This window comes from Balaenoptera physalus, assembly GCF_965194825.1.
Source record: "Balaenoptera physalus genome assembly, chromosome: 5".
Taxonomy (NCBI): Eukaryota; Metazoa; Chordata; class Mammalia; order Artiodactyla; family Balaenopteridae; genus Balaenoptera; species Balaenoptera physalus.
The window spans coordinates 56,556,930-56,570,621 of NC_138884.1; the positions used below are offsets into that span (position 1 = coordinate 56,556,930).

Sequence of the window (13,692 nt, forward strand, 5' to 3'; positions counted from 1 at the left end):
TGTTTTGCCAGTGCTGTTAAGCAGATCATGTGGGGCTGAAAAGAAGTTAGGGAAGGAGAACCGTCTGCCTGGTTTTCCAAGATGATTTGTTAAGCAAATTGGGGGGGCTGGGCGGGGAGAACATACCTAGGTAACTTGACCATGGTATACACAAGCTATGATTCATTATGAAAGCAGAAACAAAGCCCACTAATAAAAATAAACATTTTCAACAGAAACTTTTCTTATTTGAAATAAAGAAATAAGTTATCTGAAAACCTTTCAGTCCCAAAATTTGCAATGAAAATGGTAATAAAAAACCTCAATGCTAAAGAAAATTGAGGCCAAAAGAGTTATTCAAAGAAGGGATAAAGCAGCAAAGGTGACAAAATTAATTTCTGTGAAAAACCAGTTAACTGTGCAAAGCGAGGAGCGAGCTGAATACAGATATATTCAGTATTCAGTTTCAGTTGTAATTGACTATATTTAATATTGTTTGGCTTTGTTGAGCTTGAATTTAATTAGAAAAAAATATGAGAATTATTTTCAAATTCAACTGCAACTCTGGTTTAATTTTTTAAATAATGTTCAATTTCAGGTCCTACTTAGGAAAGAAGGTAAGTGTGCTTCCATGAAAACAAACACTACTGTATTGGAAATCCCTAATAAAAAGTGTCAAACCTCAGTCCAATATCTCAAAAGGATGTGTTATTCAATGCAGGCTATCAAGAATAAACAAAACACTAGTACAACAAAACTGAAGAGTACATTTGAATTTGCTTACAGCATAGAACATGATCTATAATTCAGATGAGCATTAGTGGCTATCATGTATGAAGAATTTTCGCAGGATTTTTTTTTAGCTCAACTAGTTAAAATTTGAAGACCAATCTACTAAACTGATTTTAAAATACTTGCTCTTTTACCTTATAAAATTTTATTTGAAATAACATCTATCTATAGCAGATATCCAGCACCATCTAAAAGAAACAATGTCTGCAAATGAACTTACTTTTCCTCCCAAATCTACTCCCTGTTTCCATTAATGACATGAACTTCTTAGGAGAGATCCCAAGGTTTAAATCTCAGCATCATTTGACTCTTCCCTTTCTCTCTCTCAACATGTCCCTTCCTAACTACTTAGTGCAAAGTCCTATTATCTTTGACATCCGTCCTCTTCACACCAGTCTCATTATGAAGACTTTAAACATTACCTTTATTAGTCTCTGGCGATTGCACCTGAACTGGTCTCCCTGCCTCTACGTTTGATTCATGCCAATACATCTTACAAACTCTTGCTAAATTAAAGCTCTGAAGAATCCCCCACCTTAAAAACTTCTAAGAGATTCCTGCTGAATACAGAATAAAAGTCCAAATTTATTAGGATCTTATTCAAGATTCTGCTCAACATGGCATCAATCTACCTGTCCAACATAGTCTCTTTCATTTCAAAGCAGGGGTACCATTCACTACAGCCAAAGAGAACTAACTGATATTTCTGGGATGTAGCCTATAATTTCTAACTTACTTCAGTGTCTATGATTAACAGATTCTTTCCACTTAAAATAATATCCCCCTTAATCTGCTCACCAAATTATTCAAGGTACAGTTTAAATGTCACCCCCTTCAGGATGCCTTCTCTGATTTCCCCACCTATGTATAAATTCCTCCTCTACTGAACACCTACAGCATCTTGTGAATTTATCATATAATACTTCATACTTTATAACAAGGCTATTTATGTAGCACCCTTACTTCTCTTACTAGGTTTCATAAGGCGGAAATATCCACAAGGGAAAAGCTGCTCAAGGGAAATAACTGCAGAACCATACACAGTAAGCATTCATACATATATGTTGAATGCTAACATAAATGAGCATACAAGTTATATTGATAAAGAGGTATAAAATAGTATGATGATAACATACCTAGTGGGTAATATGTTCCACTAATTTAAAACTAGAATATGGCCTAAATTTAAAGATCTGGTATTATAAAGTAACTAGGTCTTCAAATTACATTAAATCACCGATATTAGTGCCAAAGGAAAAAAATACTAAATCCATATGTTCCTATATAACACAAAACTCAAACACCAGAACATATTATTTATTCTACACATATATTAGCAATTTTGTTTTCTAACTAAACATATATATTAGTAAGTTGTTGATAGCATATTGAAATAGTAAAAGAATTCTCCCTTACTTCGAGTAAGCTTAGGAAATCTTTTTTTCAGTTTCTTCCTTAATGGATTAAGCTCCGGCATTATTTCTGGAACAGCTACATAAAAGTCTGGTTGAATTTCATCATCCAAAATCTAAAAATCAGGGGGGAAAAGATAACCTTAGATTGTATAAAAAGCTTTATCCTTCTAAAAATAAAGTCTAATGTAGCAATAATTTCCCTTATAATTTAGAAAATAGCTATTAAGCACAATTCTTTAATCACAAGGATCATTTGAACACATTTATCAATTATGAAAACCATCAGAAGCAAAACATTTTCTGACGTTTTCTTTTAAAAATAGCCACATCCATTAAAAACAAACAAACAAACAAACATTTAATGGGCTTAATTCTTCCATGGCGTTATGTTAGGCAAAATGTTACAAGCTAGAACATATCACTGATGTGTACACAGCTCATACAGTCTCACAAAGTTGAATTCATATGTCCATCAAAACTGAAGAAATATGTTGAAAATTTTGTAATAGATCACATGTAAAATTAATAACCACTAGCTGCCAAATCACTAGCAACAACACTGCTTTCCTAAATCTGGAGCATCAGGAGAACTGAATCTATAATTATTTTCACAAAGAATTGAAACCAAAATTCTCTTTGCCTCCAAAAAATAAAAGAGGAGTGGAATGGTCAAAGACAAGTTTACTTATAGTTTATTATCCATCCTCTATTTCCATTCTAAGAGCAAAGAAAATAATTTCAATTTTTAAAAGACATTTTAAATTAATTCAGGCAGGCACCCAAAATAATTGTTTTACTCCTACAGTATACTCCATTTAAAAATTCAGTTGATCATAAAATGAAGCAACGTTTTAGAACAATACTGCCTGGGCAACAAATATTTTACCAATGACTTTTTTGCATGAAGTCTTATCACAGTATGTCATTCAAAGCCTTGGTTTGGGGTTACACACTGAACTGTAAAAACCTGGACTCTGGCAAAATTAAGTGTGATTCTGGAATTTTACCTTCCTTTTACTATTTCTTCTTTTTACAAATTCTTTACTCCCTAAACAACATACTGTGCTCCCCTAAACAATAACCACTTACTTTAAAAGAGCACTTAGAACATGCCAAGCATTCTGCTAAGCATCATACATGGTTTAGTTCATCAAGTCTTTACAATAAATCTACGAAGAAAGTACTATTGACCACACAATCCAGATAAGGAAATGGAGGGCTTAAGGAGGACGAGTCAATCTGTGCGCTTTTAAGAGGCAGACCCAGAACTGAAACACAGGCAGTGTGGTTCCAGAACCAGGGCTCTCATCACTAGAAACATGAAAGCAGAGGCAATTTTGAAATGTCAAAGAACTGAATGTGACATTTCTACTCCAACATCTTGTAATACTGAGTCTAAAACATGTTCCTTTGAATTAAATTTAAAATTATGTTTGAAAGTTATGTTATAGTTAACCTTAAGATCATATCATTGAATAATATAAAACTATATGGATGAAAATCATGCTTTAGACACAAGTAAAAATGAAACTATTTAAAAATCCCTCAGAACCAAGCATACTTGTGATATTTCAGAAGTATTGTAATTAAAGCAAAATGAATTTAGTAAATAAAGTCTTACCTAAGAAATGACTAAAAGTTCAGTAAATTCATCCTACATTTACCTACTATAAGCACTAAGTAAAATAGTATTGATATTTAAACTAATTAAAAAATAGAAGAATGTGTAAAAAAAAAATTGCAGCCATGATACTACTTACAAAACTGTACTGAATTTACTTCACAACCTGAATACCTTTTGAAAATAAAATGGATGAGTTTTAAAAGATACCAGGGGGCAATCTGCAAGAATATATTCGTTTTGATGCCTTATATAGGTGGCATTTTTCCCTCTAATAATAGATCATCAGTGGGGCACCTAAAGAGAAATTCTGTACCTGTAATATTTTACTTACCAAATAATTTCAAAATGCACCTGGTTTCCTTATTTGGGTTACTTTTTTCAAAATATTTTATTTAATGAACTTAATGATACAGAATACTTTCTGCTCCCATACCATTTCTTTCTTGAGAAGTAACTTGTTACTTAACATTTAAGAAGTGGAGATATCTAACTCCACTGTTGCTATGACAGTTCTATAAGATACTCTTATGTTTGCAGAAGAAAACAGATGGAAGGCAGTACACAAGTTTAATAAGAATAGTTAGTTCTCTGACTCTGGGGTCCAAGCTACACTCTCAAATTCCAAAGAATCTGTGGTATTGTTTATTTTTTAATATTAAAAGAATTTTAATAATCTTACTAAATTAAAATTTATGATACATCAGAGAGAATTGGGTACCACCCTCTGACTTTGACCTAGAAGCTGTATCAAAGTACAATCTCTTCATATTTTCCATTAGTTCTGCTTCCAAAAATAATTCTCAAGATTCCCCTTAAAAATCCAGAAACCACACCAAATTTAGAGAACTACTGGGGTAGAAAAAAACACGCTGCAAGCACTGTTGTGCTTGGTCCAGTTAATGGTCCAGTTAAAACTTCCCCCAAATCAAAATCTGGATACAGGACAAAAGATAAATTTTCAAATCACTTTCTCCCATTCTAAAAACAAAACAATAAGTATTCCGCAGTCTAAAGGATTAAATTTAGAAGAGAAGATTTTAGAGAATGTTAGGGAAATCTTTTGTATTTCAGAAATAACTCCCAAAATTCAACAGATGTGCCTCTTCTCCCCACATCCTTTTTTTTTTTTTGGCCATGTGGGATCTTAGTTCCTTCGTCAGTGAAAGTGAGGAGTCCTAACCACTGGACCACCAGAAAATTCCCCTCCCCAACTCTCTAAAAAAAAAAAAATGTTATCTTTGTTTCAAATGGGCTCCACAAATTCTTTGTTATTTTCTCAAGGCAGGCTATATAATCATTTTTTTGCCTCCTTGCTAAGCCTACATTACTTGAACTGATGAAGTTGGGGAGGTAAAAGTTAAGAGTAGCTAAAAGTACCATATTATAGAGGTCAGACACTATCCTTTGTGATCTACTAAAGCAAATCACACTTTTCACTCCAAGAAAGCAAAACAAATATCTGACCTTCAAAACGTGAATAGAGATATCCATGTGTGCTACCTTTTGTATTTCATCTCAAATCTCACATTCAAAACCAGAAAGAGGCATAGTGCCCTTTCCAGTCTACCCACAGAACTCTCACAAACATATAGGAAGCAAAGAAAAAAGAATCACAATATAAATCAAGCATAGTTAATATCAGAAAGTCTGGAGAGTTTTTTCTTAGCTTGATTTTGAGACTCAAAAGAGTAGGAAAATTTCCCCCTGTTCTGTAAAGCTCTACTAACCATTTATCAAAAGATATGAACAGAGTGATTATGTTTCACATGTAATAAATCAATAGATGGCAAAGATAACAGAACAATTTCTATAACTAATGAACATGAAAACAATACTGTACCTTCTGAACCAGATTAGTTCCTCCTGCAAATGCAGCTCCATTTTCTTCTGCTATTTTTATCTCTGATGCATTCTACCAAAACACAATAGTATGAACATCAATCTTTAAGCAAATTCAGTCTGCTTTCAAGTATTTGTCAGAAATAATACCACAGTTCAAAATAAAAACTGTGTGTTTTTTTTTTTTACTTTTAATTGAATGTGCATCAATTTTCAACTAGATGCATCAGAGATATTACATCCAGAACAAGTTTAGTTTAGAGGTGATTAAAGTGTTTCTTGACTTAACATATGAGGAAACACATCAAAATGGCATATTAGGAACCCACCAACTGGTCCTTAGTCTCCAATGCTATCAATACATCATCTTCCAAAAGTAAAAGATTAAAATATATTTAGTTTTGCTAATTTAAATGGAGACATTTTATCAAACCAATATACAAGAGTAAAATTTTTTTGATTTAAGAAACGAGAACCAAAATTTAGCCTATTGTCTGAAAATTCAAAAGAAAAATGCACAGTATTAGGGTTTTTTTTTTTTCTATATGTTCCATTCATGCCATTTGGTTTTACTGTGAAAATATATCACTCTCTTATTTACTCAAGTTTTGTGGCATTCCAAGAGCTATATTCTCTACTTTCCTAGGAAAAGAGTAAAGAATTTCTTCATTGAAAGTGAGACAGATAGAGAAGAATCAAAACACCTTACAAAACAAATTCATGAACATGTTATAAACAAATGTTTATAATACAAAAAGAATGACAAAGAGCTGTATTACTACACTTGTTATCGCCTTGACTTTCTTGACTTTCCAGACTAGACCATTTTAAAAGTGTGGTTTCTATGTCTTCACAGCCCACTGTGAATGGGCCCACTGCTTTAACGTCAATGTTATTCTTGTTTGAAGAGTTTCAGTAGGAAGCAGCAGCTAGCAGGATAAATTCTATACTTCTCTTCAGTTTCTTGTGAGAAACATAATATGGTAGATGAATAATGATGAAGTTAATGTGGTGGCTTAGCTCTTTCTCAAGCTAATGACATAACCTCAAATAAGTCATCTAATTGCTTTGAGCTTCATGTGGGGAAAATAAGTCTAGAGGAATGCTAAGGTTTCCTCTAACTCTACTCATTCAGTTATTCTAATCATTGACTAATGTGATATGTAAAAAAAATTAAACGATATGAAAAGTTGACAAAGGTTACTCACCCCTGTAAATACAGCAACTTTACTGATCTCTGAAACAAATGGGTATGGCAAACTAAGAACACTGGCAAATGGCTCCACTTTTTTCTAAATACACAACAATGGAAAAACAATTATGAAAAATTCATTCAGCTTTTCTATATCTGAAATATTCACTGGTTACACTTTAAGGCATAAGAGATTATATTTCTTTTGTAAGAAATCCTAATAAAAATCTAAATCTCTCTCCCCAGCTCCATACTCCCGTGGCACTTGGCTTCTATCTCTACATCATTCATCACAGTCTCTCACATATTAAGAGATGTGTTTGCACAATCCATATCTTCCCCAGCACCTAGTACAATGCTTTCCGCGTGATGGATGCCAATAAATGTTTGCTACCCTGAATTAAGTTCAAAAGAACATGTAATTTTTTTTACACCATCAAGTAGGACATGTATATAGCTATGCATATTGAACAATATCCAGCTGATCTGCTCAGTAGGTCACCCCTAATTTCCATCATTGGCTCTAAACAATCAGGTAAATCAGATGATATTAACTTTAAATTCAAGATCGATTGCCAAACCTGAAAGGCTCTTCTGAGTGGGTCTATTTTGAAATTACCTGGACCACTCACCACTTTCAGATATATTCGGGAAGCCAGTTGGAAAATCCCAAATAAATAATGGCATGCATTTGAGGCGCCCTAATACAGGTGGAGTTTCTACAGGGCCTCAGAACTAATATGTTCAGTCATTGGGTCAAGGACCTGTCTAGGCCTATGGCTCAGATCTCTTAGGGAGACATCACAGGGAAACAAGTTCTAGGCCCATAGTTTTGGTGCAGCCTTAAGGTCTGGAAGAAAGAGTTGCTCCCTAATTAAAACTGATTGAAAGATTATATTTTTAGAAACGCTTTGCATAGAGATAACCTCCTGAGAATTTCTTTTCAGACAAGAAGGCACAAACTCTTAAGCACACTTTATATCAGACATGCAACTCAGTTTTACTGACTGGCATTCCGTTGCCATTAACATGTCACAACTGACTTCAGTAAATTTTTCAATGGCAAGCAATCACAACAATAGCATCCCCTGGGGGAATGCTGGCTTGTTTTACAAGCACTCTATCAATAACAAAAAATGTCTCAGGAAAACAACTGTACCCTTTCAATGTTATTAGTTTACAAGGGGCTTCCATTTATGAAATGAAACCTGTGGTCCTACAAGACTTCGTTATAAACTACATTAATGGTTGACTGAGAAAGTGATTATCTTGGACACTACAACATTTTAAAATAAAAGAACAGTAACACTATGGTATAAAATAAAATTACAACAGGGCTGGTATGAACTATAATAAATAAGAACTAAGAAATGAGACAGACCTTGGTTCAAATCCTAACTCCACCCCCTACTCTGGGACCTTGAGCAAGTTACTTCACTTTCTGTGTCTCAGCTTCCTCTTCTGAGATTATTATAGAATTAAATGAGCAAATGCATGCAAAGCATTTAGCACTGTGGCTGGTACATAGAAAGTTTCCAGTAAATGTTGATCGTTATTATTAAACTCTTACCAAATCCTTCACTATCATCTCATTTAATCCTCACTATAACCAAATGAACTAATAAGCATTTTATCCCCCTTTATAAAGAGAGGAAAAAACTGAGATTTAGACAGGTTAAACCAGAAGCTCAAAGAGCAGGTAATTGGTAATGCCAGGATTCTGGCCTGTACTGTAACCCGACTCCAGAGCCTATGCTCTTAAGCACTATGCTGTACTGCCTCCTTCTACATGCTCAATTAATTGTTGTCCTTGAGGCTGTTAAATTGTATTCAAAAATACATACCTTCTAGTTTGACCAAAAAAAGACATTCTCAGAATAAAAATTAAAATATCATCTCCAAAAAAATTAGACTTCTTAAGTGAGAAGCTTATTAAATTTAGAGCTGTAATGGACCTCAAATCTAATCTAGCGTTTTTCCCACTTTCAGAATTTTATAAACAAGTCTTCCATGGAACTGCAATATATAAACAGACAAAGTAGAAAGGTTCTGGCTGAGATTAGAGTAAGGGGCTTGGCACCCCACCCAAACTTAGTCTCAACTTTAGGATTCCAAGGAACACATCTGAAGGCTACTAAGCTAATCCAAAGTCCTCCTTTACAGAGAAGGAACAACATACCCAGGCAGCCTAAGTCATTTTTCAAAGTTACAGCAATAACTCAATTAATTTTAACACTACTTTTGTTGAAATTTATACCAGCGACTTTCAGATGAAGAAGAGATATATGTTCATCAACTCTGCAGAGTACATTCAACATTTTATTTTATATTTGGAAAATTAAGACAAACAAACATATTTTTCAACCTAAAGTTCAGAAAGAGCACAAGATTTTCTAAAAATTATTACAGGAGACAAAAATTGCTTAAATGAAGAAACAGCAATTCATTCAACCACTGTTCACAAATAAATTTTAATTGAGTCTACATACCTTCTTCCCCAGTGTCATATCCAGTGTCAAATCAAGATAGACACCTTGCTTTGGATTAGTAAAGTCCAGAACTTGAAATTTCTTAAGTAAGTGAATAGCTTTCTCCACCTCGTATATCTGCCTTGGATATAAGCGTTTGAGGTAGACATCATCTTCAGGTTCACCTTCCATAAAGGGATATGACTTTATTTTTTCTATCTCATCTTTTTTCTCATCCGATGCTTTTTCTTTGGCACCTTTTTTTGTTTTCTTTGCAGGCCTTAAAAAAAGAAAAAAATTCAAGATCAGTTATCTCAATACGTAGTCCAAGAGACTTAAAAAAAAGGCAATGTACATTAGACCAAAAAAAGACAAAAGATAAAGTTTATTTTAATTCAAAAGCATAGATTATTTTATAGTTTTTCTAGTGCAACAAATATTAAGTGAACTTTTGAACTGTTTGCAATTGATACAAAGTTGGATAAGGCATTGATGTTGCTCTCCAGAAACTTAGAGGAGACAGACATGCAAAGAGATAATTTCAATATGATGTGGTAAATACTTTGAGAATGTTATCAGGGCCATAGGGAAAAGACATTAACCCAGCCTAGGAGGAAGGGAAGAGTTCTGAAAGAGATGACCCCAAAGTCAATTCTTGAAGGATAAGGAAGAATTAGCCCAGATATATACCCAAGAGAAATGAAAATATATGACCACACAAACACTTGTACACAAATATTCATAGCAGCATTACTCAAAAGAGTCAAAAAGTAAAACAACCCACATGTCCATCAACTGATGAATGGATACACAAAATGTGGTATATTCATACAGCAGAATATTAATAGGCAATGAAAGGAAATGAAGCACTGATACATGCTATAATTTGTATAAACCTTAAACACATTATGCTACGTGAAAGAAGCCAGTCACAAAAGCATCACATGTTGTATGGTTCCATTTATAGGAAATATCAAGAATGGGCACATCTATAAAAACTGAAAGTAGATTTGGTGGTTGTCTAGGGCCAGGGGAGAGGGTTAAGGAAATGGGGAGCGGCTGCTAATGGACATGAGGTTTTGAGGGAAGATAATGAAAATGTTCTAAAACTGACTGTGGTGATGGTTGCACAACGCTGTGAATATACTAAAAACCACTGAATTGTACACTTTAAATGGGTGAATTGTTTGGTACGTAAATTATATCGCAATAAAGCTATAGAGTTATCCAGGTAAAGAAACAATGTAATAAAAGTACTGAGGCATGATAAACAGAATGGTACATAAGGGGAGCTATTACAAGTTCTAGCTGACTAGAGCAGGGGTTGGTAAACTTTTTCTGTAAGGCATCAGAGAGCAAATATTCTACGGTCTCTTGTCTCAATGACTCAACTCTGCCATTGTAATGTGAAAGCAGCCACAGCCAATTCAAAAATGAATGAGTGTAGCTGTGTTCCAATAAAACTTTATTTATGAACACTGGTTTAAATTTTATAATTTTCATGTGTCACAAAATAGTTCCTTTTTTCCTTTTTTTTTCCTAATCACTTAAAAATGTGAAAAACATTCTCAACTCATGAACTGTACAAAAATAGATGGCAGGCCAGATTTTTTGGCCCCCTGGCCATATTTTGCTGACTCCTGAACTAAAGGTAAAGCAAAAGGCAGGAAACAGCAGCACATGAGGCTGGCAAATCTAGATCACAGAGGGCCTCCTCTAGAAGCAATGAGAAGCCACTGAACAGGAGTGGGATCTGTACTTCAGGTAGAGTATTCTGGCTGCAATATAAGGGATGGATTTGAAGGAAGCTAGATTGGAGACAATTAAGAGACAACTCGCTCCCTCTCTTCTTAAGGAGGTATGACAGCCTGAACCAGAGCAGTGATGGTAATAGGCTGGACAAATTATAGAGATATTTTACAAGGTAAATATTGAAGATAGGGAAAGGGGAAAGAAAAGACTCTAGAATACTTTGTAGGGTTCTGGCTTGGGTGACTAGACATAGAGTAGTATCATTAACTAAAACCAGAAATAAAGAAAGCAAAACAGGTTTCTTATGACGGAGGTAGTCACAGAGATGAGTTCAGTTTGGGGCAATAGAGTTTGAGTGTGGGGTTAGTTGCATCACTGGCCCCAATTCCTTACCCCCTCTCTCTATTCAAGTCCCTTTGCTAAGTGACTCCGCAGTTCCTCCCAATGAAAAGGGTGGAGTATATTTCTCAGTGCCTTGATTTGGTCATGTGACTAGTAGACCAATAGAATAAAGCAAAAGTGACAGTTTCTATGCTCTAAGCTTAAGGCATAAGAGGCTTCACCTGTTTCCACTTGTAAGTTTGTATTTCTGCCATTTTCATAAGAATAGGCCCGGGGTAGCCCAAGGTGGGAGGATGCGAGAAGTGTGAAACACAGGTGCCCCACAGAGCCCCTAGATTAGACAATTCTCAGCTGACCTGCAGCAGACTCACGGATGCACAGCAAGCCCAGCCAAGGTCATCAGAGACACCCATCCAAACCTAGCTTAGATCAGCTCACCCAGAGATGTGTGGGCAATGATAATTAATTATAAGGTAGTTTGTTACATAGCGAATGCTAACAAGATGCTTACAAACTAAGAAAGTATGTTCAACAGAAAATTACAGGTAAGAGTTTGAAGTTAAGAAGTCAGAGCTAGAGGTCATATATTTTCTCAGCATTAATTCAAATCACACCTTTAATCTTTTAACCATAAAAGTTCTAAATCAGTGAAATAATATTTTAGAAAGATGTCTGGGTTCTAAGGTAGACAGAATTAATGGCTTCCCAAAGATGTCCATATCTACCTGGCAAAAAGGACTCTGCAGATGTGATTAAGGTTAAAGAACTTGAGATGGGGAGATTATCCTGGACTACCCAGGTGGGCCCAAATCACACAGTCCTTGAAAGCAGAGAAACTTTCCCCTTTGTCATCCGCATCTGATAGAGATGGGAAGAGACAGGAGAAATTTATTGAGCATGAAAGGGACTCAATATGCCATTCCTAGCTTTGAAGACAGAGGAAGGGGGAGCCATGAGCCAAGGAATATGGGTAGCCTCTCGAAGCTGGGAATGGCAAGGAAACAGATTCTCCCCTAGAGCCTCTAGAAAGGAACGAAGCTCTGATGACTCCTTGATTTTAGTCCAGTGAGATCCATGTCAGAATTCTGACCTACGGAACTGCAAGATAATAAACTTGAGTTGTTTCAAGCCACGAGGTTTGTGGTAATTTGTTACAGCAGCAACAGAAAACTAATATGGGGTCCTATAAAATTTATGCAAAAGAAATGGATGACAGTAAAATGATATTTTAAAAAAGAACCTCAAAAACCAATCCAACATATAATTCCATTCTCACTTATAGCACTCAATGAATCCTTATTACCATAGCTAATAAGAGTATCCTCCCAACTAATAAGCAATTTGACCGCATAGCAGATAATGACAGTGCTCATTTTTAACGGGACACAGGTATCTTACCACTGGACTGCTGATAAGTCTAAGTAGGTGCCCGAGTGGATGATGCGACCTGCCCCAATGGTACTTGGGAATACACCACAAAATCCCGAAACCTTCCAAACTGGAGAAATCACATTTTATATTTAGTAAAAGAGCAGTGAGGCCAATAGAAGGAGCCTAGAGAGCCTGTTTTAGTAATAAACTCTCTAAGATAAACAAAGGAATAAATATTGTAACTATAACCTACAGATTTACTTTATGTAAATGCTGATTTCACCACTATATTTTTAACCATGACTGAACCTGTCCATTTAATTTGCAATTAGTAATATGAAGTTCCCAGAGGCTAAAATATGATTTTTAAAGTAATAAATATTTGCAAAACCCAATATAAGTCTGATACATAACGAGACTGAGTTGGGATATACAGCAGTTTACTTATTTATACTTTAGACCTTGTTTCACAAAATATTTGAGATGGTTCAGTGAAAATATTAAGTTACAAACAGAACACTATTTTAGTAAAAAAAAAAAATAAAGTACATCATTATAACACAGAGCAAACAGGACTCTAAGGAAAACACTGTCTTCCAAAATTAAAAAAAAAAACTGCAATTGAATAAAATCTGTCAATAATAATTAATTTTATAAACCCACCACCTGTTGTTTTCCATGACGCTCCAAAAATTGTCTGCCTTTATTCATAAGAATCACATCCAGAAGAACTCTGTTGTTCATGTAATTATGTAAGGCCCTATCAGGAGAACTTAAATACTATGATTCTCAGAGAATAAAATAATCATATTAGAAAGGTTTTGGGGAAGATGAGGGAGAAACACCTGGCAGTCTGAATTAGAGAGAACAGAATTTAGTGTAGTTACCTGGGTAACTAAACCACACAGATTAAATGAG

General features: G+C 34.8%; 1 protein-coding gene across 15 annotated transcripts in view; it reads right to left on the minus strand.

Moving 5' to 3' along the window:
* The window catches only part of MRPL1 (mitochondrial ribosomal protein L1), a 220,372-nt gene that overhangs the window by 168,171 nt on the left and 38,509 nt on the right, over positions 1–13,692 (minus strand). For all 15 annotated transcript variants that reach the window (XR_014264278.1, XR_014264279.1, XR_014264280.1 and 12 more), the window contains 4 exons: positions 9,331–9,589; positions 6,858–6,941; positions 5,651–5,722; positions 2,188–2,299 (listed from right to left, as the gene is read on the minus strand). Coding sequence is in view for 12 of the 15 variants with exons in the window: in XM_082463887.1 (XP_082320013.1) it covers positions 2,188–2,299; positions 5,651–5,722; positions 6,858–6,941; positions 9,331–9,589 (527 nt within the window). In the remaining 3 variants the exon portion in view is untranslated. The remainder of the gene's footprint in view (positions 1–2,187; positions 2,300–5,650; positions 5,723–6,857; positions 6,942–9,330; positions 9,590–13,692) is intronic.